Source organism: Mustela lutreola, chromosome 8 (assembly GCF_030435805.1).
Source record: "Mustela lutreola isolate mMusLut2 chromosome 8, mMusLut2.pri, whole genome shotgun sequence".
Classification (NCBI taxonomy): Eukaryota; Metazoa; Chordata; class Mammalia; order Carnivora; family Mustelidae; genus Mustela; species Mustela lutreola.
The window spans coordinates 25,755,088-25,781,134 of NC_081297.1; the positions used below are offsets into that span (position 1 = coordinate 25,755,088).

Genomic DNA, 26,047 nt, shown 5'->3' on the forward strand with positions numbered 1-26,047 from the left:
GTTTTGTTTGCTGTTGAATGGATAACCTAATTCTAGATGTTACTCTAGAAAACTGATACCCCAGTAGTCTGTAATAATCATCTAACCGTACTGACATTTTCTCCCTTCCTGTCATTCCAAACAAAGTAGCTAAACGATCTCTTTCAAAGTATATAATTGCAGAACGTAAAGTAGGCTTCTGGTGTTAGAAGAAATTCCAGTAGTAAGAATCTAGGACATGAATTATAGTAAAACGCCTTTCACCGTTGATTCAAAAGTGCTTTGGCTTTTTCCAGATCCTTGCTGCTCTTGTGAAGCCGCAAACAGTGAAGAGAGAGCAGGAACCTTGTAATCCCAATTGTTGGTAAATGTTTCATTACCATAAAATTACATAAATTATCCCTGCAGTCCTACAAAACTACCTTTCCACTTGCCCTGTTCTAGGGGATTTCTGCTGTGTGCGTATTAACAAACGCAGAGTTAATTTATGTTATAATTTCGGGTGCCACCTGGGGACACCAAGACTTGGGTTAAATAAGAAAACACGTAGGCAGTGTACATCCTGCAAATCTGCATTGAGGTAACCGATAAGATTGGAGCGGATTAACTCAAGTGCCTTTTTGTAAGGCCGCATCCTCGCTTTTCATGATGTTGATTTTGTCCCTCTGTGGACGTTCGTTTTCTCCCTAAATCGAGTAGCCAAGTTCAGCTTCCTTAGCATTTATTTTTCTCTATGAGGTTTTGAGAGATTTGTTTGGTGCAAATCTCTAATACGTAGGTCTAGGGTTCTTTAGCTGTTCTTCATGGTTTGTCTGATCAAGAAATAGATCAGGTCGCTCAGTGGGGGAAAAAAATGGGTGGTTGGCTGAGATGTGCAGGATTCAGAAGGTTACTTTAGGCAGTTGGCTGGTTAACCAAGGCAACCATCCTTGAACCAAAAGGCGTTCTTCTCACTGTGGTTGCCCCAGCAGAGGAAGGGCCTTGGATGTAAAGTTGTTATTCCCTGAAGACGGATGCCTCGTCCCTGCGCTTTGTTTTATGCCTTTCTCCCCTCCAGCGCCCTTCTCTGTGCCCCGTCCAGCACCCCCGTACGCCAGGACTGAGTGCTTAATGGTGACCACTGTGTTTATGCTTGCTCTGTGAGGCACCGCACTCAGTGCCTCCACCTGCGTGTGGAACTATATGTTGTTGTCACCTCCACGTTATAGAGGAGCAAACAGGCCTGGTGAGGAGAAGTACCTTGCCCTGGGCTCCTTGGCTAGAACTGGCTGAGGCTCAGATTCAGACCTAGGGGGAACTGCAGTAGGAGGGCTCTGGGGTTCACGCGCATGGGATCAGCTCTGCGGCACCTGCCTCCTTCCCCCTCCGTGTGATGTCCGGCCCTCCCCCGAGCCAGACCCCTGTGGTTCTGTAGACAGGAGCCTCCCTGGTCGCCTGCAGGGTCTTTGCTTGTCCTTGGCCCCACCTGTCTATCGCAAGGCATCAGTAGGGCTTCCGATCTGAAGCAGCTCAAAGTGTATGGCAAGGAGTGTCCAGGAGTGTCCTGGTGGACTTATGTATGTCACTGGGCACCAGCCACTCCCTTCAAACCCTTCCGGTCTGGAGCGCCTGGCTGGCATCTTTTAGCTGACATCCGCCGTGATGCTGGAGTCTGGTCCACTTCATCCCTTCCTGGGTTACTGGGAGGCCTCTTCGTGGATGCTCAGCGTCCAGTCTTGCCTCTTCCCCAGTCCATCCTTCCCCCTCGGCCAGAGGTTTCTATAACAAATTTAATTGCCACCCCCTTGTTTAAATTCTTTGTGACTTCCCATTGCTCTTGGGATCCAGAATGATCCTTTTAGGTTCCTTCTAAAGCCCTGAGTGGTCTGGCCCCTGCTCTCCTCTGCAGCCTTTCCCACACGGGGCCTCATGGCCCTCAGGCTGTCTGACATCCGTCAGAACCTGTGTTTCTCCAAGAAGCATGGCTGTTCCCTTGCCTCTGAGCCTTTGCGCATGCCGTTCCTTCAGTTCCCCCTTCATGCCTGCACCAGACCTCTCCCAGCACCGCGCGTGCCTGTCTCCTCACTTGTCTTCACCGCTGTGGTTCACATGATTACAGTTCTAGGCACAGAGGAGCAGCTCAGTAAACATCCCTCGCATGAACAAATGAAAATTACTCATTCCTTTTTAGATTTTTAACATGAATTTGGACCTATATCCTGCACTCATGAGCTGGGTTTGCCAGTATTACTGCCTCGACTTCATTTATCTTTTCAAATCTTTTTTTCCCCCTTCCTGTAAGCTACTCTCTTCCCACTCATCAGGTCCTCCTTTAAAGACATTTTGGACCACTTTCCGGTCTAGTCCTCCTGATGGCCAGCACAGCGATCCTGGGTAGCTCTCGTCCACACTCGGCAGGACTGTTGAAGACTCTGGGTGCAACTCTGACAGCCTGCAGGGGGTCCGTCGGTAGCACCCCCCACACACACTCCCTGTTTGGACCCTGTGTGCCAGCAGCACTGGAAAGGATAAAAGAATACTGTGTTTGCACACAGTATCTTAAAGGGATAGAATTTTCTCTGTTATTTGTTGGAGTGAGCACAGAGGAGCAAAGAGGAAGGCCGTTTGTGATGGGCAGGGTGGGTGGGTTGGTGGGGGGGAATCATGTAAAGTAAAAAAGAATCCCTAACAAGAAAATGTTCCCTGGTTCCAGCAATTCCCATTTTGCACGTGGCTCTAGGTTTGCTTCGCACATACCCCCTGCCCCGGTCCCACCAGCTACAGCAGAATTGTTGTCGAGGTGGGCTGGGTAATAGTAGTTCTTCTTTGTTGCTTTCTCCTCCCTCCAGAGGTGACCCTGAAGGTCCACATCAGTGACGCCAGCACCCACCAGCCCATCCCAGATGCGCTCATCGAGATTTTCACCAACCAGGTGTCCATCGCCTCCGGCACATCGGGGACAGATGGCGCAGCCTTCGTTAAGTTCCAGTATAAGCTTGGCAGTCAGCTGATCGTCACCGCCACGAAGCACGCCTATGTGCCAAACTCTGCGCCCTGGAAGCCCATCCGGTTACCCGGTAAGGCCGTTGGAACCTCTCCCTAAAGCAGAGCTCATGGTCCCGCCTAGTGCTGGAATCAGACACAGAAGCAATTTTTAAGGTGGATGGCAGATGATCAGGAAAATGGGGGTTTAGCCTCTGCTTTACTTGTGGGGGCTTTTTTTTGAGATTGTATTTATTTGTCAGAGAGAGAGCACGCATGCATTCATGCACACAAGTTGTGGGGGGCAGAGGGAGAGTGGGAAGCAGATTCCCTGCTGAGCAGGGAACCCCGTGCGGGGCTTGATCCCAGGACCCCAGAATCATGACCTGAGCAGAAGGCAGATGCTTAACCGACTGAGGCCCCCAGGTACCCCTACCTTTGGGGGCTTCTTATGGGAAGGAAAGGTGGGGTCCTGTATGAAGCAGGCAGGGGCTCTCCCTCAGTTTACACACACAACACACACAACAGAATCTGCCCGTTTCCCCTGCGTCCTCTTTTGTACCTTGTTGATTCTAACTAGCAGGATGACATTAGGGCAGGGCTCCGGAGCAGACCTCCGTCGTTCTGCCTCATGGGGCCTGAGAGAACACTGGCCAGAGAGGCCCGGGGTGATGGGGACATAGTTTTTCTCCTCCCCCTTCTCACCTGCTACGGGAAAACCCACTCCTATGTGTTTCTGCCGTACTCTTCCTCACTTCTGGTGCTTCTGACACCCAACATGTGGGATATTTTCCATACAGCAAGCAGTTCTCAAATGCTCTGTCACCTGCTGTGGGTCCTACAATTTAACTCGGTTCTGATACTATCTGTCTGGAGACAGCATTGGATCCCACAGGTGAAGGGCTCAGTCCATGACACCCCTCCCCCCCACCCCCACGTCAGACGCCTGTCACATGTCCACGTTGTCCCCTGGGGTTCTGACCCACCGGCTGTAAATCAGAGGTTCTCCATACCCCTCCTCGGGTTCAACTCATTGGCCAGAGTGGCTCCAGAACTCAGGGAAACGGTTGGTAAAAAACCAAAGTCAGCCAAGTAAATTTGAAAGTCTGTTTGGCTTTATTTAAGTGATTCATGAATCAGGCAGCACCCATCTCTCCAGCAGAGGGGAGCTTTAAGGAGTTGCACAAAAGGGAAGGTTTTTATAGGAAGAAGGTGAGGAGTTCTTAACAAAAGAAAAGACCTTTCAGGCAAGGTCATATTTCCTTAGTGGGGAGGGCAGGGGGTCTTTCTAGGTGGGTCTGACCTCATCTTCTTTTGAGGGGGAACGGAGAGGGAGGGCCCATGTAACCAGGTACCTCCCTGATGCCAATCAAAAAAATTCCTGACTGAGACAGTTGACTGAATTTCTGGCGAAGGTTGAAAACACAGTCAGGATAGGTGCGGTATTAAGTTCCAGTTTGGTAATTTGGCCTAAGTGACACCATTCTGGGCCTGTGGGGTTTTTCTGGTTTTTGTTTTGAACCCAGTTTACTGAGTAGATCACTGGTTTATTACAAAGACTATTAAAGGGACAGCCAGGGGCACCTGGGTGACTCAGTGGGTTAAGCCTCTGCCTTCGGCTTAGGACATGATCTCGGTCCTGGGATCGGGCCCCGCGTCAGGCTCTCTGCTTCCTCCTCTCTCTCTCTGCCTGCCTCTCTGCCTAGATGCAATCTCTGTCTGTCAAATAAATGAATAAAATCTTGAAAAATAAAAAAAATAAAGGGACAGCCAGAATGGAGGAGATCACACGGGCAAGGGTTGTAGGAAGGGGTGCAGCATCTCCATGCCTTTCCTGGGCAAACCACCCTCCCAGCATCTCCGTGTGTACACCTACCTAAAAGCTCTCTAACCTCACCCTGTTGGGTTTCTACCGAGGCTTCATGATAATCGGGACTGGTGAACTCATTGGCCATTGGTGACTGATGGCATCTCCAGCCCTTCTGCCCTCCCCACGGTCAAGGGAGTGGGGCTGGAATTTCCAACTTGGTTGGTTCTCTGGCTGACCAGCCCCCACCCTTAGGCTATCTAGAGGCTTTCCAGAAGTCTCCTCATCAGCTAAAGCTGCCTTGAAAGGGACAGGTTATAAATAAGACAAGCCACCTTTATGGCTCTTATCACTTAGGAAATTCCATGGGTTTAGGAGCTCTAGTCCAGAAACAGGACCAAGACCAGATACGTATTTCTTATTATGAATCACAGTGTGAAGTTACCACTCACCACCTCACAGCGCTCATCTCCCACAGAGACAAGATGGTGCCTGACACAGATTTAGCCTGGGATGGGGTAGGTGGGGAGTTGACATGTCCCCCCCTTCTGTCCCCTTACCTCAGGCTGCCACTAGCACCTGGACCACATTGTCTGTTGGCACCAGGATAAGGGACAAGGAGGGGCTGAGGGCTGGAGGGAGATGCTGCCAGGGTGGAGTTTGGAAACCGGCTGACCTGGTTCTGGCACCCAGTCTCTGCTTGAGCGCCTCGAGCTTCCTTGCAGATCCCTGTAGGATGGAGCTAATATCACCTGGCAGAGTTGTTCTGACTAAAAAGCAGGGAACGTACATAAACAACCTTAAAGCACCTAAAACACAGTAGGGGCTCAATAAATAGCACAGTGGCTGGCAAAATACCAACGTCGGTGTTCATCTCTGTGCCACCGCGCCGCTGAACACAGCCCGTCAGAGCCCCCACCGCCTCTGGGAACACATGGAAGCCAAGTGTGGCTGTCTCTGCCTGTAAAGACCCGGCTTCTACCCTCATTCACAAAAATTCTCTTTAGTTCAGTTTACATTTATTAAGTACCTGTTATGGGCTAGGCACTGCCCTGGCCCCTGAGAATAGAGACCAAGAGACACAGAGCTTGTCTCCAGGGAGTTGTGTAGTTAGCTTCAAAGCCATTCCTGCCTAATGGGTCTGTTCCCGCATGCATATGTGTAGGGGATGCTGGAGAAGGAAAGTTCAGCCCAGGTGAGGGAATAGGAGGATGAATAGACATTAGCATTAGAAGGTGCTTGTAAGGGGCACCTGGGTAGCGCAGTCGGGTCAGCATCTGACTCTTGGTTTCAGCTCAGGTCCTGATCTCAGGGTCCTGGGATTGAGCCCCACATCAGGCTTTGTGCTAACTGTGGAAGTCTGCTAAAGTTTCTCGCTCTGTTCCTATGCCCTGTACCCGCCACCGCTGGTGGTTGCATTCTCTCTCTCTCTCTCTCTCTCAAATAAATAAATACATCTTACCCCCCCCCAAAAAAAAAGGTGCTTGTAAAAAAAAAAAAAAATACAGATTCCAGGACTCATCCATTCAGTCCGGGGACATTGAACCTGACGTCTGCAATTTAACAAGTAACCCCTCCCCACCTACCCCCCCACACTCCACTCACGAATGGAAAGCATTTACTGATGTTGGGGACCCTGCTTTGTGAGCTACAGAAAGTGGATGTGATACAGGTACAACTGAGGAGATCTTCTAGAAAAATCTTAGAGAAAAGGGGATGAACCTGACAAATTATTTAGCAGACGAAATGCAGAATGCCTCCGGGAACAAGTGAGAGAGAATAAAAGGCAAGGACAAAACAGAAGAAATGTAAGTGGAATCTTGGGTTTCTAGCTGGTGATAGAGCGGCTGGAACAGATGGACAGTGGGATTAGGAGACCCACCACTCACTCCGTGGTTCCCTCAGGTTGACTCAGTTGATGCAGTGGGTTAAAAGAAGCCCCTTTCTTCTTCCCCACTCCCCTGTGCATCGTCTCCCCAGGCTTGAAGCTTAGACAGAGGTGAATGCAGGTGCTAGTGGAGGTGGGGGAGATGGTGGGGCAGGAATGAGTGTTGGGGGTCATCACTGATGATGAGTTTAGTGGAGAGGACGCTGGTTTTGAGCTGCCTCTGGGACACAGATGTGTTTAGCCTTGTAGTTTGAAATGATTTGAGGGCTCAAGGGGTTTGGAGGTAGAAACGTGGTTTAGGGGTCATTAGCCGTGTTGAGATAAGAACCATGAACTCATTGGCATTGTTGAGTTCAAAACCATGAACCCACCAAAGCATGGGGGGCAGACCTGGGACAGCACTCTGAGAAGGCCCACAAAACAGGAAGATGATCTTTGTTAGGTTATATATGAAGAAAATATTGGACCGCCTCCATTTTTCACACTGAAAAATCACTGGAAACAACCCAGGGAATTTCAAATGGTAGCCGGACACCTCGACTCCACCTTTGCTGGGAGAGCTGCTACACACAGTATCAGTGTGTTCTATAAAGTCACCATGGACCCCAGGGTCAGTACTGAGCCATGGATTTTAGGGGAGATGCAGGTTAGGGTCCTACGGGCTTCCTGTCATAACATTTTCATCGGCTAAACAATACATCACCTTGGTTTATGTGTGTTTGGGGGTGTTTAAAGACACATGATTTAGGGGCACCTGGGTGGCTCAGTTGTTTAAGTGTCTGCCTTCAGCTCAGGTCATGATCTCGGTTGGGGTCCTGGGAGATCTGGGATTGAGCCTGAATTGGGCTCCCTGCTCAGTAGGTGTTCTGCTTCTCCCTCTCCCTCTGCTCCAACCCCTGTTTGTGCTCTTTCCCCAATAAATAAATTTTAAAAACTTAAAAAAAAAAAAAAGACACATGCTTTACTGCATACTGCTGGTTCATGGACATGGGACTCATGGCCCACAGCTTCATAACTCCTTGAACAAAGCTTATCTGACATATATGTTTCCCATAAGCACCTCCCAGCCGTCCTGCAGTTAGAGATGGCGGCCCTGGGCCTGGGGGCCATTTTAAACAGTGAAATCACCAAAGCAAGCACAGGAATGTGAAAAACTTGGCACAAAATAGATCGCCAGAGGATGCTTACAGTATATGAGCCGAAAGGGAAAGGCAGAGCTTCCCCTTGTTTGACCTCCACTGGAAGCGCATGGTCCTGAGCCTCAAATTGTTGACTGCTCTGCTCTTTGCACGTATAAAGCATCATGAGGATTGACTATGGGGTCACAGATGCACGTTAGCAGGGAGCCGCATTCGCAAACGCTGAAACCACGAATAATGGGGGTTCAGTGTACTGGAATTACATTTGTTTCAACTTCATTAACATGATTATTTGAAGAAAAGCAACCATCTCCATAATAATCATTTTCTTAAATGAGTCAAAAAAATGGAAATGGGGGCACCTGAGTGGCTCAGTGGGTTAAAGCCTCTGCCTTTGGCTCGGGTCGTGATCCCAGGGTCCTGGGATCGAGCCCCACATCGGGCTCTCTGCTTGGCCGGGAGCCTGTTTCCCCCTCCCTCTCTGCCTACTTGTGATCTCTGTCTGTCAAATAAATAAAATCTTTAAGAAAAAAAAAAAAATGGAAATGATGTGGTTTCGTTAGAAGGGCTTGGGGCTAGGCGTGAAGACCCCTGGGTTCTCACCCTGCCCGCCTCCCGCCATCCCCCACAAGGGGGCCCCTCCCGGCTCTCCAAGACCACATTTCTCATTTCTAAAACTAAATTAATTAGACTGAGTAATTTTCAAGGGTCCACCGAGGTCTTTGGTTATGTTTCTCTGCTTGCCTCGTAAATATAATAAAGATACTCTTAACTAGAATCTGACAGAAGAGGTGACCAAACCTCCTACTTGCCTATTGTGAAAGGCAGAGTAAGCTTGTTTCCAGGTCAAGGTTATAGTGTTGGTACTGCAGACACCTGGGCAAGGAATAAAGAAAAGTTGGGACCCTCTCCCAAAACGTGGTGAAAATTCGAAACTACAAAATTCTTTCTTCACTACACTGGCACACACGGTTTCTTTGGCCTGTGCATTCTTCAGAGATTTGGGGATGGATTTCTGTTTTCATTCTTGACAGTCCTTCCTGGGGAGCATGTTGGTTCTGCCCTTGCAAGGAGGGAGGTGTAGATTGGAGGGGGGGAAGCCCAGCATAAGGAGAGTAGCCCTTACCCTTGGCGAACAGCTAAAACAGATTTAGTTCTAGAAAATGCAGTCCGTCAACACAAGACTGTAAGTCCACCTCTTAATTATTCCCTTCTCCGTAGTTATGACTCTACCAAGCCTGTTGCAGCAACCTCCAACCTGGCCCATCTGCCCCTTCTAACCACCTTCTCTAATCAGGGAGCATTCATGTCTTTAAAAAGAAAAAAAAAAATTGGGGCGTCTGGGTGGCTCAGTGGGTTAAAGCCTCTGCCTTGGGCTCAGGTCATGATCCCAGGGTCCTGGGATCGAGCCCCGCATCGGGCTCTCTGCTCTGCAGGGAGCCTGCTTCCTCCTCTCTGCCTGCCTCTCTGCCTACTTGTGATCTCTGTCTAATAAATAAATAAAATCTTTAAAATATATATATATGTATGTATGTATACATATACACACACACACACACATCACATATATACATATTATATGTCTATAACATATACATATTATGTTACATGTCTGCCTAAAAGGCCTTCAGTGTCCCCAGGATAAAGTTTAGACCCTCCTCCCCTAGCCACTTTTTTCTTACGTACCTCGTGGTCTCTAGAGCTGGGCCATTTGTTACTCTCTTGACGAATCTGACCCGCCCTGTGTTTGTCCGCACTGATAACTCTTTGCCTGATGTTCTCTTGGAGAGTTCGTCTTAGGTCTTCGTGCCCAGCCTGGCTGTTTGCTGCTCTGTGAAGTCTTCTGACTCTCGCAAGGACAGTTAGACCTTCCTTTCTCTCTATTACCAAAAAAACAAACATCTACCTGGAAGGACAAGCACCTCCAAACGTCAGCATCTCCCCTGTGGTGGGGTCCGAGGGTCTCTCTGCACCCCCAACCCCGGGAGGCATTCAGTCCCTTCCCTCCCAGCCCTGGTGGTGCCTCTGCTGCCTCAGCCCACTCATCACGAAAGGTCATTTTTCTCTCCAGGAAATAAGGCTTGAGAATGTTTGCTAGAGTGGATGCCTTATGTATGGAAGTACCAAGGGTTTCGGTTAGAAGTGTTAACAGAAGCCCCTGCTGTGGTCACACACATCTCGAGAGACCAATCACAGGAGACGTGAGAGCTCAGAGCCCCCACAGCAGTCGGCACAGAGCTTTTCAGGGCCCAGGAAGTGCTACTTAGGATATGTGTGAGCTCTCCCATGGGACAGGGCAATCCTGAAGGCAGCATCTGGACAATGATCCTTTCTTCCAGGGCGTTAGGGACCCAGTGCCTTTGGGAGAAGGGGTCATTGTGAAAGGAGGTTAAGTGTTCCTTTGAAGTGGTTATGAGGGATTTATCCAAGGTCGGGTCTCCCTGCTTTAGTCCTAGCTCACAGGCATTCTCTGACCCACCCTCCCCCAACCTGAAGTGGACTTTTCTCCCAATTTTGAACTCCTAAGATGAATTCTTTCCTTTTTTTTTCTTTTTTTGTATTTAAAAATACAATTCATATACCATTATATATGGTATAATTCATATACCATTAAATTCACCATTTTGAAGTGTGCAGTTCACAAGAGTATACAGCCATCACCACTGACCAATCCCAGAATATTTTCTGTACCCACCATGGCCCCCAGGCCCTGGCAGCCACCAGTCTCCTCTGTGTCTCGGTGGTTGACCTAGTCTGAACCTTGCAGGTGAATGGAATTCTACAATACGGAGCCTTCTGTGTGTGGCATCTTTCACTTCAAGTAGCATTTTCATGGTGTATCTGTGGTGTAGAATCTGTATGTTTTTTTCCTTTTTATGGATGAACGATGTTCCCTTGTATGGATCGACCTCATTTTGTTTCTCTGCTCATTGGTTGGTAGCTATTGGGTTGTTTCACTTTTCGGCTATTACGAATCATGCTGCTATGAACACTGACTTAAAAGTTACCGTGTGAACATACATTCTCAGTTCTCTTGGGTCTCTACCTAGAAGTAGAATTGCTGGCTCAGGTGGTAACTCTATGTGGTTTTTTTGAGAAACCACCAGATTATTTTCACAGCACAGAGGAGCATTCATGGGTTGTTCCTGCAGTGACCACCTTCTACTTGCTGTATGCCTCAGACCCCTTCAGAAGTAGAACCTCACAGGCCCAGATTGCCTCCAGCGTTGATCTGTTCCACGCATTGAGCACTGGGCTGTGTATATAAGCAGCTCAGTAAGACTGTAGAGGGGATATGAAAAGAGAGGTCATGTTCAAGGTCAACTCACTGGTCTCCTCCTGGCACTATTAAGAGCTAGTAGTGCTAATTAACAGATAGATACTCGCACCACTTGATGTTTCTGGTCCCTTATATTTTCCCAGGAAGTCACTTTACCTCTCTAGACCTTGATTTTCTCATCTCTAAACTTGGACTGGAAAAAACCCAGTGAGTTTTTGAAATTGAGTCAATGTAGCATAGCATTTGAGAATAGACTCCAGAGTTAAGTCCTAGATCCAGTATTTACCAGCCGTGGGATCCTGGACAAGTTAATTCCTTACCTATAAGCCTGTTTCCTTACCTGTCAAATGGACAAGTTAATAATACTGATTTCACAGAGTTGGGGTTTTTTAAAAGAGTTGTTTATTTGAGAGAGTGTGAGGGGAGGTGGGGGCGGCAGAGAGAGGGAGAGGAGGAATCTCAAGCAGACTCCCTGCTTAGCATGGAGCACAATAGGGAGCTTGATTGCACAACCCTGAGATCATGACCTGAGCCCAAACCACGAGCTGGAGGCTTAGCCGACTGAGCCGCCCAGGTGCTGCCCTAGAGCTGTTTTGAGATTTAAGTAAATTACCAAATTTAAAGCACTTAGAATCATGTCTGATACGTTACTAAGAGTTCAGTGACCTTAATGAGTATTATTTTTCCATAATACATTTATTTGTTTTCTCCTGGCTTCATGTTCTACCCAGAAAACACGTAGGCTTTGTGATTTTTTTTAGCTAAAAGTCTAGGTGCTTAAGCCAGAATTTTAAAAAAAGAGCACAATTGCTATCATCTTATTAGTTTCCAGAATAAGGGGGCATGTTCTTGTATCATGTGTCATTTGTTAACCTGAGCACATATTTTTTTAAGTCTTTTTTTAACATTAATATTTCACTTTATATATTTTACATTCATATAATGTGTAGCATATTCCTAATGTAAAGAGACTCAGATACTTTGCTAAAAACTTGTAGCAAATAAAAACTAGTCAACTATTGTAGCGTAAGCAGTTGTTCTATGAGAGACTGTAGCATTCTTGTAGCTTCTTGAAAGTCCTCCTAATTAGACTTAAACGAAAAATGTTTCCTTTCCCTCCATTCACAACACTCCTAACACCAAATGCATGGGACTTTTTCTCAATCCAATCAATTCTCCAACTGTCTGGACACCAACTGGGTGTCCTACAGTTCAGTTCAATTCTTACAGTACCCAGAGTTAGTGCAGAACCCCAGGTGAAAGGCTCAGTACCACAAAACTGCTCCCTCCTCATACACAACTCCCGGCATGTCACCTGTTTTCCTGGCAACTGGCTCCAAATCAGGGGTGCCTATAACCCCTTCTCAGGTTCAGTAATTTGCTATGCTGGCTCACAGAACTCAGGGACACATTTATTTACATTTGCCAACTTATTCTAAGGGATATCAGAAAGGATACAGATGAACAGTCAGAGAAGGAGATGCACAGATGAGGTCTGGAAGGGTCTTGAACACGGCAGCTTCTGTCCTTGTGGAGTTGAGGTGTCCCACCCTTCTGGCACATTCACCAACCTGGAAACTCTCCAAACCCTGTACTTCTGGGATTTTCATGGAGGTTTCGTCATGTAGGCATGATTGATTCTGAATTTAATCTCTAACCCCTCTCACATCCCTGGAGGTGGAAGGGCTGAAAGTTATAAGCTTCCAATTACAGCTTTCCGGTGACCAGCCTCCATCCAGGAGCCCCCTCCCCCAGTGTTGCCTCGTTAGAACAAAAGATCCTCCTACGTAACCCGGAAAATTATAAGGGAATTAGGAACTCCGTGTCAGGAACCAGGGACAGACACCAAATACTATATATCTTATTACATCACAATACTAAAAATCAGTATTTTTTATTTGAAATCAGACAATAATACAAAGAATGCAGTGTACCCCCAATATTAGATTAGGGCGTTTTGATTTAAATTTCAGAATTCCCTCATGTCCGTTTTTGTTTCTGCAGTATTTTCTTCACTGAGCCTGGGCCTGCTTCCAGAACGATCCGCCACTCTAATGGTGTATGAAGATGTTGTCCAGATAGTGTCAGGATTCCAAGGTATGTTGAATATTGAAAGAAAGAGAAGTGAGAGTAACTTTTGGGCCAACTTGTAAGAGCTTACGAAAGACAGCTTCTTGTCAGATGGTGATTGCAATGAATTTACCCAGAGCTGGACACAACGTGTGTTGTCGATGTGAGTACGCAAACACACTTGAATTTTTGGTTGAACGATCTGCTGGCTGCGATCTTGTTTCTTTAGTGCCAGCCTTTAAGTGTGTGGGAGAAAAGAAGGGACCCCACTACTCTGTCCATATTTTATCTCTGTCTTCTCCAAAGTCGAGGATTTTCACCTCGTGGGTTCAGAGCCCAGGACCCCACCTGAGCCTCATGAGCAAAGGTTCAAAAGTATTTGAGGGGGTCGAGTTTCAGTCTTGTACAACCAGAAGGATCTAGAGATGTGTTGCACAAAAATGTACTTAAAGCTACTATACTGTGCATTTAAAAAATGGTTAAGATGGTATATTTAATGGTATGTGCTTTGTAACACAATAAAACAAAATCCACCACCCCCCCTTAAAAAAAAAAAAAGAGAAGGTTCATAGGCTTTCAAGTGTGGTCTTTTTCTCTCTTGTCTCTCATTTTCTTAATTCATCTGAAATGCAGTGATTGTGTAAATGTGACCTCACACCTTCTAACTTCTCTTGCAGAGACACTAGTATAGAAGCTTAAGGGATCTCCCTTAATATGTGGTTTAGAATTAGTGGGTTAGAATTGGGAATAACACTTACGTCAAACGTATTTGTGCCGAGATCAGTTTCTTTCATCTAAATCACAGGCCAGAGAGTGATCTTTCCAGGCTTTTAATAATGTTCCATCGGATTAATTTTTTTATTTAATTTTAATATAAATTTTATAAGAGTCATTCTCTACCTAACCACATTCTTGTGCCATTTGCAAATGAAGAGAACTTATACATTCCTTTTTTGGCTTAGTGACTGTGGGGAACTGAACAGGCAGCCACTATAATTACCATATAACATTGTATCCCTTTTAGGCCTACAACATAATGATTGGATACATGTGTATATTGCAAAATGATCACAGTAAGGCTAGTTAATAGTCCATCACCCCACATAGCTACAAATTTTTCTTCTTGTAGTGAGACCTTTCAGACCTACTCTCTTAGTAACTTTCAAATATACAATACAAAATTAACTGTAGTCACCATGCTATACATTACATCCCCAGGACTTATTTATCTTGTAGCTGGAAGTTTGTACTTTTGGAGCTGCTTCACCCATTTCCTCCACCCACTAACTCTGGCAACCACCAGTCTGTTCTGTTTCTGAGTTCAGGTTGTTTTAGATTGTACATATAAGTTAGATCCTACAGTATCTGTCTTTCTCTGTCTGGCTTATTTCACTTAATGTAATGTCCTCCAGGTTCAACTGTGTTGTCACAAATGGCAGGATTTCCTTAATTTTTGTGGCTTAATAATATTCCATTGTAGATCACATTTTCTGTATCCATTTATCCATTGAGGGACACTTAGGTGTTTCCACGTCTTGGCTCTTCTAAATAAATGCTTGGTGAACATGGGGGTGTGGCGATGGTTTTCTTAAAATGAGGGAACAATCATCCTTCTTTCTCATGTTCCTCACTAAGAGAAGAATCTTCAGGGGCACCAGGTGGCTTAGTGGGTTAAGCCTCTGCCTTCAGCTTGGGTCATGATCTCAGGGTCCTGGGATGGAGCCCCACATCGGGCTCTCTGCTCAGCAGGGAGCCTGTTCCGCCCCCCACCCCGACTACTGGCCTGCCTCTCTGCCTACTTGTGATCCCTCTCTCTGCGTCAAATAATAATTTTAAAAAATACTTTAAAAAATTTAAAAATTAAAAAGAGAAGACTCTAAAGTGTCTTGCTCTCATTTTTGACTGGACTAAATTCTGATATGGACCAAAATGATCTTTTTTGGAATTTTGGTCTCTATCACAATTTAACCCAGTGGAAAAGGATAGAGTCAGATGGTTGTAATGAATGGCCTATCTGATACAGGCAGACTGTGCCCACCCATGTATGTCATGGCATAAGTTAGGCTATTCAGAGAATAATTTAGAGCTGACTGCAGCTCTTCAAATAGCAAATGAAAACTATTAAACCCCTGGACCAGACTCCTGTGGCGTTGGAATTTGAGACCTACTTTGCATTTCCTGAGGAGAGGAGTCCATGCAGCCTGAGAGCAAGTCCGATCCAGCCTGGCTGGAACCCTGCTGATTCTGATCGGGGCTGTGCCATGTGCCCACGTGGCGGCCAACTGGCACAGCGCAATAAAACAGGAAGTGCAACCCTACAGGTCACAGCAGCTATAGATTTTCTTTTTAGGTATGCCTTAAGACCCGTTATTTTCTTTCACAACCTTGAATGTTTTGATTTTTTAATTTAAAAAACTGACTTTGGGGCACCTGGGTGGCTCAGTCGGTTGGGGGTCTGCCTTTGGCTCAGGAGTCCTGGGATTGAGCCCCATGCGGGGCTCCTTGCTCAACAGGGAGTCAGCAGGGAGTCTGCTTCTCCCTTTGTCTCTGCCCCTCCTCCCGCTCGTGCACACGCGTGCACGCGCTCTCTCTCAAATAAATAAACTAGATAAATCTCTTAAAAATAAATAAAAAGTAAGCAATCGACCACCTCCAGCATGTCACGCAGCGGTCTAAGTTTTCCTCTTCATTGGCCCTTCCCTCACCTTTTCCTCAGACTTAGTCCTCATCTCCTCTGTTAACCAGCTGTCATCATTCTTTGTTCCAGTTTTCTTCTGCTTTCTCTGAATGGCCCATTCTTTCCCCGAGAGGTTGGTCCACCAGCATACCCTGTGGTAGGAAGGTCTCAAGTAGCTGGGCAGCTGGGCTTCTGCAGTGTGGACGTGCCCGTAGGCCTCCATAAATGGAGAGGAGCCAGGCTGCAAGATACAGAGCAGAAAGGGACATTGGCTAGTAGATCCCTAGTAGAGCCTCTCCCCCCCACCCCAACCAACCCCTGCCTGCCCCAGCCCTCACCCGGTATCCCCTGGGCACCAGTATGGCTGTAGCAGCAACTTTCCGCCTCTTCTCTGAGCACCGCCCCCCTTCCTGGTCTGAAATGTCCCTGGATTCACACAGCCTTCCCTGCAGCCTTCTCAGGTGGCGGCTGAGCTCACATGACTTGCCTCTTTCCTCCTTCCCTCCCTGCGGCTGCTCGGAGGCTGGCTGGACCGCTCACCACTGGGGCCTGCTTTCCTCCTGGGCTCGTGCTGTTAGCTCCCAGTTCGCAGGTTCACAAAGCTCCTGTAATTGCTTCTTGGGAATGTTGGCGTACATGTGGATGACGCCCCCCGATACCCCGGCTGCTGTTCCACTCCCGGGTGCTACTCTGCCCTCCTCGGTCACCCTCTTCTGCGTCGTGCCTTAAGGCCTCATTATTCCAGCAAATGCACCACCTCCAAGCTCAGCTTCCTCTCACCCTGTGACAACAGCTCACACACCACTGAGGGCTCCAGAGCCATGACCCACCGAGCCCTCGCCAACAGGGTTGCCTCCCTCCCTAGCCTACATGCAGGGCCCTTCGTTGGAATTGTCCCCTTGCAGATGCACCCCTCCCGCCCTCCAGCAGTGTTGGTCTTCTCTCCTTCTGCCATGTTTGTCTGACTCAGTAGCTTGTGACCCTCAGTGACCTGAGGCACATCTGGCCACCCCAGCCCAGCTACACATGGCTGAATGGAACCTCAGAGTGGCAGCGACTGGTTGTACAGCTGGTCATGAACCCAGACTCTGGATGGGCAACTGCCCTGCAAGACGGGGGCCATTTCCTAGTCGTTTGTTTTCTGAGTCTCCAAGATGACTTCGACACGCTCTTCTCGAGCTCCTGACTTCCTGTGTGTACAGCCATACTCACATCCTTGCTCTCAGCTCGGGATGTCTCTAGTACTTCACAGAGAAGCTGAGAACCTTACCAGCCCACTGCTCCTTGTTGTGTTGAAGGGAGTGTCCCTGTCCCAGCACACGCCCGTCCCCCTGTTTGTCTCTGCCTACCATTCTTCTCTTCCACACGGGTTTAAGTGTTTCCCCTTCGCTCCACCCCACCATTTTCCCCCATGCTGGAATGGACATATATGATGGTTGTGCTTGTCTGCGGATTGCTTCCACGACCTTCCTGGCTCTAGCCACTGCCCTGTGTTTCTGCTGTCCTTTTGGAAGGACGTCTGCATGCCTTTGTTTTCTGCCCCCTTGCCTGTCTTCCCCTGTGCACGCCCTGCAAGCCGCTCTCCTTCCCTAGCACTCCGTACTGACTGCTTTCTCCGAGTCTCTTACAAGCCCCTGCGGCCAAACCCAAGGATGTCTCTCTCCACATCTCCCTGGACATCTCCACAGCATCCCACAGAGATGACTGGTCACTCTTTCCTGAGACTTTCCTCTCTTCACTTACATAACATCATGCCTTGATTTTCTTTCTCCTCTTGGTCACTTCTGTGGACACTTTAGTGACTGTCCTGGGCCAATATTTCTTCTTTCCAGGTCTCTCCCCCAGAAGATCTCACGGGCCCATGTTTTAAGCTCCCGGGACACAGAACTCCCAGTCTCTCACCTCTGTCCCGGACTCCCTGTGAGGGAGGCCCCCTGCTGGCTGCTTCTTGCCATCTCCACTCGGGTGTCTAATAGTCATCTCTGGCACCACGGAAATTGGGCTGTGTTCTCTCCATCTCAGTAGAGGGTGCCTCCCAGGTCGAGCCAAAGCCTGGAACTATCCCTGACCCTTCTGTCCTCACAGCTGGCTCCCTGGGAGAGCTGCTTCTCCATCTGGGTTGCCACCATACCGATCCAAGGCCCCATCACCCCCAGGAGAGCCGCAGTAGGTTTTGAATTGGCTGTCTTGTTCCCACCCTCGCCAGCCCATACTCTAGTCCTCACACAGTTACAGTGATCAAGTCCCCTTTCTTCCGCTCTTCAGCGGTTTTCCTGTTGTACTTGGAATAAAATTCCAAATGCTTACGCTCTGGGCTGGGCAGCCCCCGGCCCTGAGCCTCAGTTGGTGTGCGGTTACCTGGAAGGTGAGGGTCGGTAAGGAGGGGGGGAGAGTGCGGTGTTGGTATGTGTGGTTTGCCGAGGACAGGCGTTCTGCAGCCCGGCCCCCTCCACGCATACGTCCTGGTCCCGGTTCCCATCGTAGACTCTCCTCTCCTCCTTCCCAGACGCCTTTGACTTCCACTCCCACATGTGTGACCCCTTCTCAGTCCCCCTCTCCCTGGGGGGGAGGGCACTAACCTTAGCAAGGTGTTTGTGACAAGGGCTCACAGTGCAGCCCACAACGCCCATTGGGGTGGTCCCACTTTATCCCACTGTGGCTGCCAGACCTCCTTGTCACTGCCTGCTCTGCCCCTCCCTGTCACCCGCCAGCCCTGAGACCTCATTGTCTCCTCTGGTGACTCTGGGGGGCTTCTTGAAGGATCTCAAAATTGCGTCATGTGTCCTGGGTAAGCAGGCACCTTCTCCCCATGTACCAGTTGTGTTTGACCTTCATCTCCCCTTCTCGTGCTCCATGACTCAGCGTTCCAGTGCCCCGGGCCTGATACTGTGAGTGATTTCTGTTATGTTCCTGTGCTTGCACACACTTGCCTTGTTTCTGCTGCCCACATGTTGCTCACTTGCATTGCCATGGGCTATGCAGTGATTCAGGCCCTGGTCAGTCTCCTTGCGGACCTTGCAGTAGCCCACAACGGGTGTGCTTGGCCTCTAGTCTTTGAGTTAGGATTGGAGCTGAGCATGAGATTAACCAGACTTCCCAGCTCTTGTATCTCCTTTCCAGTACACCTTGCACTAAATGGCCAGAGGAGTCTTCTGGGAGCAGAGCTCCTATTCTTTCAATGTCCCAGTGCCCCCCCCCCCACAGTTTGCCCTAGAATAAAATCCAGTCTCCTTACACAGCACACACTCCCCTGATGATCTGGTCTCAGCCTCCCTTCTCCGGGTTCTTCTCCTTCAGGTATCGAAGGAGAAAGTATTCTAGCCTAACTGAAGTTCCTTTTCTGTTTTCCATCTGGGGTACCCACCCCACCTTCCAGTCTGTCTCCAAACCCTCCCTGGACATCAAGACCAGCAAAGGCGACATCCTCTGGGAAGTCTTGTCTCCCATCTTCCCTGGAGATGTGACTCGTGCAGGCGCCTTGCCCTTCAACCTCAGTGGCCACGGGGCTTATATCCTGTGCCCACCAGCTCAGGGTAACCAGTCCACGGTACAGCCAGGGGCTGGGAGAGAAAATCTGGAGCCATCAGTTCTTTCTCTTCCTTTTCCTGGGATTGATCTAAGAACCCAGAAGAGGTGAGAATCTCAGTAGAGTGGTTGTGAGGTATAGTGTGTTTTTGATCATGCCAGAACACCTAGAAGCCCCGGTTAGAAGAGAAAAGTGTAAGGAAAGGAAGCTGGTTGGTAGCAGGACAGAGAGAAGCCGACTGGGAATTAGCGGAGTCCTGTTGATGACCCTGTGTTGGAGTGAAATCTACAGACTCCTGCTGTGTTGCCCTGGGCTTCCAGGAGCCCAGAACAAGGTGCTCCTGCAGCTTCCATGCCCTCTGGCTCCTACCCTTGTGTTCTGACTCATCCCTGTCTTCCTTCCTGCCCCAGCAGGTCCTTATCAGTAACAGAAGAGTGGATTAAAACAACCCTCCAGCTGGGGGTTCTGTATCTTTTTCTGATAACTCCCTTTCCCGTATTTGGTAGTATACCTTATCTCTCCACCTAAAGTTTTCAAAAATCTGAAGGTAAAAAAGTACATCCTGTTCACCCTAAACCTTCCCAGGGCCTGGCCGGATACCTGCCTCATGATAGGTAATCAGTGAGCAATTCATTGAAAGACTGAATAAATTAAAAAAAAATTTTTTAGGGGCGCCTGGGTGGCTCAGTTGGTTAAGCGTCTGCCTTAGGCTCAGAGTATGATCCCAGAGTCCTGGGACTGAGTCTGGCATCAGGCTCCTTGCTCAGCAGGGAGACTACTTCTCCCTCTGCCTGCTGCTCCCCCTGCTTGTGCTCTCTCTCTCTCTCTCTGACAGGTAAATAAAATCTTCAAGAAAAAATTTTTTTTGAAGATTTTATTTACTCATTTGAGAGAGAGCGCGAGAGAACAAGCACAGAGAGAGGAGAAACAGACTCCCTGCCGAGCAGAGAGCCCAACGTGGGGCTCCATCCCAGGACCCCAGTCATGACCCGAGCCGAGGGCAGACATAACCGACTTTTAGGTGCCCCTAAATAAAAAATGTTTAAAGTATAAATTAGAAGTGCTTTTTGCACTTCCTATAGGAATTGTCCACTCCCTGGTCAATTATTTCCTTGTGGTTTCTAAGAAAAATGCAGCTCACACCCAGGCACATGCATCATGGTAAGAGTAGTTGAAGAGCTTTTTCTCTATGGAGCAGGAGGCACGGTCCTATTATAGGAGCATAAATCATTCAGTTAGGTTTTGTTACAGTTAATGTGTTCAATCTCACTCCCTCCTGTTTGGACATAACAAAAACAGAACCCTCACTCCCTTCCTAAGATCTCATTTGCATTCCAGCTTTTTTAAATTACAGAAATTTTTGCTAATTTTTTTATTTTTTTAAAGTAGGCTCCACATCCCCTGTGGAGCCCAGTGCCAGGCTTGAACTCACAACCCTGAGATCAAGACCTGAGCTGAGAATAAGAGTCAAGCACGTAATTGACTGAGCCACCCAGGTGCCCCAGAAATTTTGTTAATTTTTTCACTGATCCTTGCTCATGAGTGTAATAATTGCTACTTGTGTTTTTCCTTGTCTCAGTAGAGTTGAGACATGACCATAATAATGCTGCGTGTTTCAGGTCTTCTTACCAGTTGAAAGGAAAGCCATAAGTAAATAATTTTTGGTCTTTGCCGTTCTGTTCTATAAAATTAATATAAAACTGAATTTATAAAAGCTATATTAAATTTTTGTTCTCAGATTGGTCATGTATAGGTGAATTTTTTTGGGGGGGGTGGATTCAGAGGAGAAAAATCAGTTTGTACTTAATCAGAAATGTAAGTACCATAAGTCTTTGAATTTTAGCATGTTGCTCAGATGTTACAATGTGTTACACACTTCTGAGAAAAGGTAGGTGGCGTGACGATCATTCAGTAATGAAGCTTCTCGCGTTATGTGCATGGTCTTAGGTGATGTCGCCCCTTGCTCGGTTGTTTGTTTTTTTTTAAAGATTTTTTTTTAAGATTTTATTTATTTATTTGAAAGAGAGACAGCGAGAGAGAGCATGAGTGAGGAGAAGGTCAGAGGGAGAAGCAGACTCCCTGTGGAGCTGAGAGCCCGATGCGGGACTCGATCCCGGGACTCCAGGATCATGACCTGAGCTGGAGGCAGTCACTTAACCCACTGAGCCACCCAGGCGCCCCCCATTGCTCAGTCTTGTGTGACACTGAAGTCAAAGCTTTCAGAGAAGGAAGACTGCTGGGTGGAGGTGAAAACAGAAGAGGGGAGGGAGCCCATTGTCCTCATTAGTTGGATGTTTCATGCTTCAGTAGATGTTTTTGTTTTGAAATGTTTATACCCAGGTAAAGTAGACTTAATAAACACATGGAAAATGACAGTGTTCCTAGGAAAATAAAAAGACTGCTCACTTGTTTTCTCCTCTGTAGGTTTGGTATTTGTGTAAATTCTGAGCAGTTGGCCTGCAGCTCCAGCTCCTAGAGCATCCAGCAGACCTTCATGGGTCTCAGAAGTGGGGCATCTTGTTGACTCTGAATTTGAGAACATATATAAGAGGGTATCATATCGTGTACACACCTACACACACACACACACACACACACACACACACACACATATATATACCATGGAATAGTACTCAGCCATCAAAAAGAATGAAATCTTCCCATTAGCAATGATGTGGATGGAACTAGAGGGTATTACGTTAAGCTAAATGAAGTCAGTGCAAGAAAGACAAATATCATGATCTCACTCATATGTGGAATTTTTTTTAAAAGATTTTATTCATTTATTTGACAGAGAGAGATCACAAATAGACGGAGAGGCAGGCAGAGAGAGAGAGAGAGGGAAGCAGGCCCCCCGCTGAGCAGAGAGCCTGATGCGGGACTTGATCCCAGGACCCTGAGATCATGACCTGAGCCGAAGGCAGTGGCTTAACCCACTGAGCCACCCAGGCTCCCTCATATGTGGAATTTAAGAAAGAAAACAGGTGAACATCTGGGAAGGGAAGGGAAGGGAAGGGAAAATAAAATAAGATAAAAACAGGGAGGCAAACCATAAGAGACTCTAGGAAACAAACTGAGGATTGCTAGGGGGGTAGGCAGGTGGGGGATAGCATAACAGAGTGACGGGTGGGCCTTAAGGAGGACACGTGATGTCATGAGCAGTGGGTGTTCGCGCAACTTATGAGTCATTGAATTCTACTCCTGAAACTAATAATACACTATATGTTAACTAAATAAAATTTAGGTAAATAATAATAAGATACCACAAAGATGCCTTTGAACCTGACTGCTCCAGGGGTGGGGGGCACCAGTAGCACCCACTGATTTCTGGTCCCCAGGGCTCCGCTACACGCCCCACCCACCTCATCCACAGCACACCCCGCACTTCTCCGCTCAGTGACCTTACTCTTAGCAATGACCTCACCATGTTTCACAGAGAGGAGAGGCCACCAGGGAGAAAGATGGCTTGGTGGCTTCTCTCTGGCCTTGTGACGCGCCCGCTGTGGCCCCCCTGCACCACCAGCCCCTTCTCTCTAAGGTGGTTCTGCCCTTTATCTCTCCTCAGGCCCTGTGGTTTTCCTCCTGCTCTCCCTCAGCTTCCTGAGCGGCAGCCTGCCATTCCAGGAAAGGCCTTCATAACCCCCCTTCCTCCTTCAGGTTCCACCGCATTTCTGCGCTCTCCCAAACCAAAGAAGAGTGGCCGCTGGGGTCTCCTTCCAGGTCCTGGTCGCCCCGTGGGGGGCTTGGCTGGGCTGAGCTGCGCAGACCTAGGTGTCCTCCTGGAGGATCGCTTCCCACTCGTGAGCTCCTTGCCCCTCTGGCCTCTTCCCACTCTTTCTTCTCTGCCCTCCTGTCCGCCTCCAGCTATCTCTTCAGTTTCTATCCCAAGGCCTCTGTCTTTACCCGGCATTCTGTCGCTTCTCACCTGAACCCCTTCATGACAGCTGCTTGGCCCGCCTCCAGCCCCTCCACCGGCCATCAGAACTGGGTGAGCGCAAATGCGATCTTCTCCTCCCATCCCGGGAGCCCTGCCGACACGCCTGCAGGCCGCCTCCCCTGCGGGGCCCACACAGCCTGCACCTGGCTCCTGGGGTCCCCCGCCCTCCCCAGCCTCAATACGCTGGCCCTGCTTCCAGGTGTGCGCTCCCCTCCGTCCACCCCCACTCTGCCTCCAGACACCGTCAGGGATGCCACCCACAAAGTTCTCTCGAAGTTCCTCTGTACTTTTTCGCACAGAGCTCCTCTTTTGGTGCTTAAGACACTGTGGTAATTAAGCCATGCCCATGAAGCCTTCTGTACTCCTGAGCCCCGGGACAGCAGAGCCGTTGTCCTCTCCCTCTTCATGTATCCAGTGCCTCTTGCAAAGGAGACTCTGGGTGCATGTCTGGATCACTGCCAGGAGGCTCAGAGCATCTGGGGCAGTCATTCCCAGTCTGGGGCAGTTTTGTCCCCCAGGGACGTTGGGTCGTGGTGTCTGGTGACTTTTTTGGTTGTCACAACTAAAGAGCTGCTGCTGGCATCTGGCGGCTGGAAGCCAAGGGTGCTGTCAGCTGTGTTTCAGTGTGCAGGCAGCCCAAGCCCCTCTCCCAGCAGCTCCCGGGCCTGAAATGTCAATAGGGCTGAAACTGAGGACTCCTGACCTCGTGAGAATGGAGACCGATGACATTTGGACTTCATGAGCTGCTGGATATGGTTGATCTTTCTGCGTAGTTCTATAAATCTTGTTGAGTACCAGCAACATCTAGGACACCGTGCAATGTGTTGTACAACACACCTGCTTTCAAGGGGCTTCCACCCAGAAGGGGAGAGGAGATGGGAAGTTCGTGTTTATCCTGTACCTGTTCTGTGCGCGGAGGCACTGCCAGGCATCGTACATGTGCGCTCTGATCCAGCATCACAGCAGCCATATTACGAGACAGGCATGATCCATACCTGTTTTAAAAATAAAGAACCTGGGCGCCTGGGTGGCTCAGTGGATTAAGCCGATGCCTTCGGCTCAGGTCATGATCTCAGGGTCGTGGGATCGAGTCCCGCATCGGGCTCTCTGCTCAGCAGGTGGGGCCTGCTTCCCTTCCCCTCTCTCTGCCTGCCTCTCTGCCTACTTGTGATCTCTGTCAAATAAATAAATAAAATCTTTTTAAAATAAAAAAATAAATAAATAAAATAAAAATAAAGAACCTGAAGCCCAAAGTCACTCAAATAGAAGACGGCAGAAGAAAGTTTTAAACGTAGAGCTGAGTGATTCCCCTGATCCATGATCTCGTCTCATGGTGCCTCTGATTAGGGAGATGTATACATTTCTAAATAAACCTAAGAGAGGGCACAGTAAAATCCGTGCTGGAGGGGCGCCTGGGGGGCCCAGTCGGGTAAGCATCTGCCTTCAGTTCAGGTCCTGACCCCAGGGTTCTGGGATCAAGCCCCTCCCGTCCAGCCCACTGCTTACTGGGAAATCTACGTCTCCCTCTCCCTCTGCCCCTCCCCACCATTCAAGCTCTCTCTCTCTCACAAATCTTTTGTTTAAAAAAAATCCATGCTGGAGAAAGATATAAATAGCATTTAGAGGTTGGGGTAGGATTCTTTTTGCCTCTGGGGACATCAGTCTACGAGTCTGAGTGCAGGTAGGTGCTCAGATGGGCTCAGATTGCCCCTGTTTGTCCTCGGAAGCCACAACTATTGGGATGGCCTCAGGGACTTTGGAGGTTTATCCTATTAGTAGGGTTGTGGCCATTGGAATGGGCACATACATAGAAGAGGTGGCATTTAAGACACATCTTGGAGGACGTGGAGGACGTGCAGATAAAGACTACGGGGGAAAGGTACGAACACGTGTGTGGAAGCACAGAGCTGTGCAGTCCTGCTTGGCCAGCGGGTGAGAGGTAGGCATGGTGTACCAGGAAGGGAAACCGAAGGTAGGATTGAAAGTATTCCTTTTTGCCTCTTACTAAGAGAATGACTGTGGGTAATTCACTTAACCTTGCTGGGCTTCTGCTTCCTCGCTCATAAAGAGGAGAGGGTTCTTTCGTCACAAGATTGTTGTACATATTACGTGAAATACTATGTGTATGAGAACTTTGTGGGGGCACTTGGGTGGCTCAGTTGGTCAAGCTTCTGACTCTTGGTTTCAGCTTGGGTCGTGCTGTCAGGGTCATGAGATTGAACCCCACTGAGCACAGAGTCTGCTTGTCCCTCTCCCTCTGCTCCTCTCCCTGTCCTCTGTCTCCAGTCAATAAAATCTTTTAAAAAAGAACCTGTAAATTCTTATGTCTGAACTACACCTCTCCCTTACAGGACAGGAGCTATAGTAGTCTGGGTCTGTGCTGGTCTAGAATTGTCCCTGCCATCATTGTTTGCTGAGTGGTGGCCGTCCACTGAAGGTCTCTGAGCAGAGGAATGTGACCAGAGTGACCTTAGGAAAGTCCATGTGTCCGTAGATAGAGCAGCAGAGGAGAAAGGCTGCAGCGCAGTTAAGGCAAGGGGTAAGGTAGGGTGGAGGCAGAAAAGGAGATGATGCTGCTGGAAGTGACGAGAGGAGATGAGCCAGTCCGGGCAGTGAGTGGATGCTCAGAAAAATCGAAGGGGAAAATGACGGTGGCCTGGAAGCAAAGCTGGTGTTGAGCAGAATGGGGGTGTGGTGAAGTGGGAGAGGAAGTAGGGATGGTGTTGGAGTGCCTGCGGGGCCTCCAGGTAGAAGTGTCTGGAAGGCAAAGGAAGTGCAGACAT

General features: G+C 48.5%; 1 protein-coding gene across 2 annotated transcripts in view; it reads left to right on the forward strand.

Annotated features, from left to right (window-relative positions):
- The window catches only part of FAM171A1 (family with sequence similarity 171 member A1), a 125,796-nt gene that overhangs the window by 63,192 nt on the left and 36,557 nt on the right, over nucleotides 1-26,047 (forward strand). For both annotated transcript variants that reach the window (XM_059184055.1, XM_059184054.1), the window contains 2 exons: nucleotides 2,808-3,035; nucleotides 13,059-13,151. In XM_059184055.1, the coding sequence (XP_059040038.1) occupies nucleotides 13,109-13,151 (43 nt within the window). In that variant the 5' untranslated portion in view covers nucleotides 2,808-3,035; nucleotides 13,059-13,108. The remainder of the gene's footprint in view (nucleotides 1-2,807; nucleotides 3,036-13,058; nucleotides 13,152-26,047) is intronic.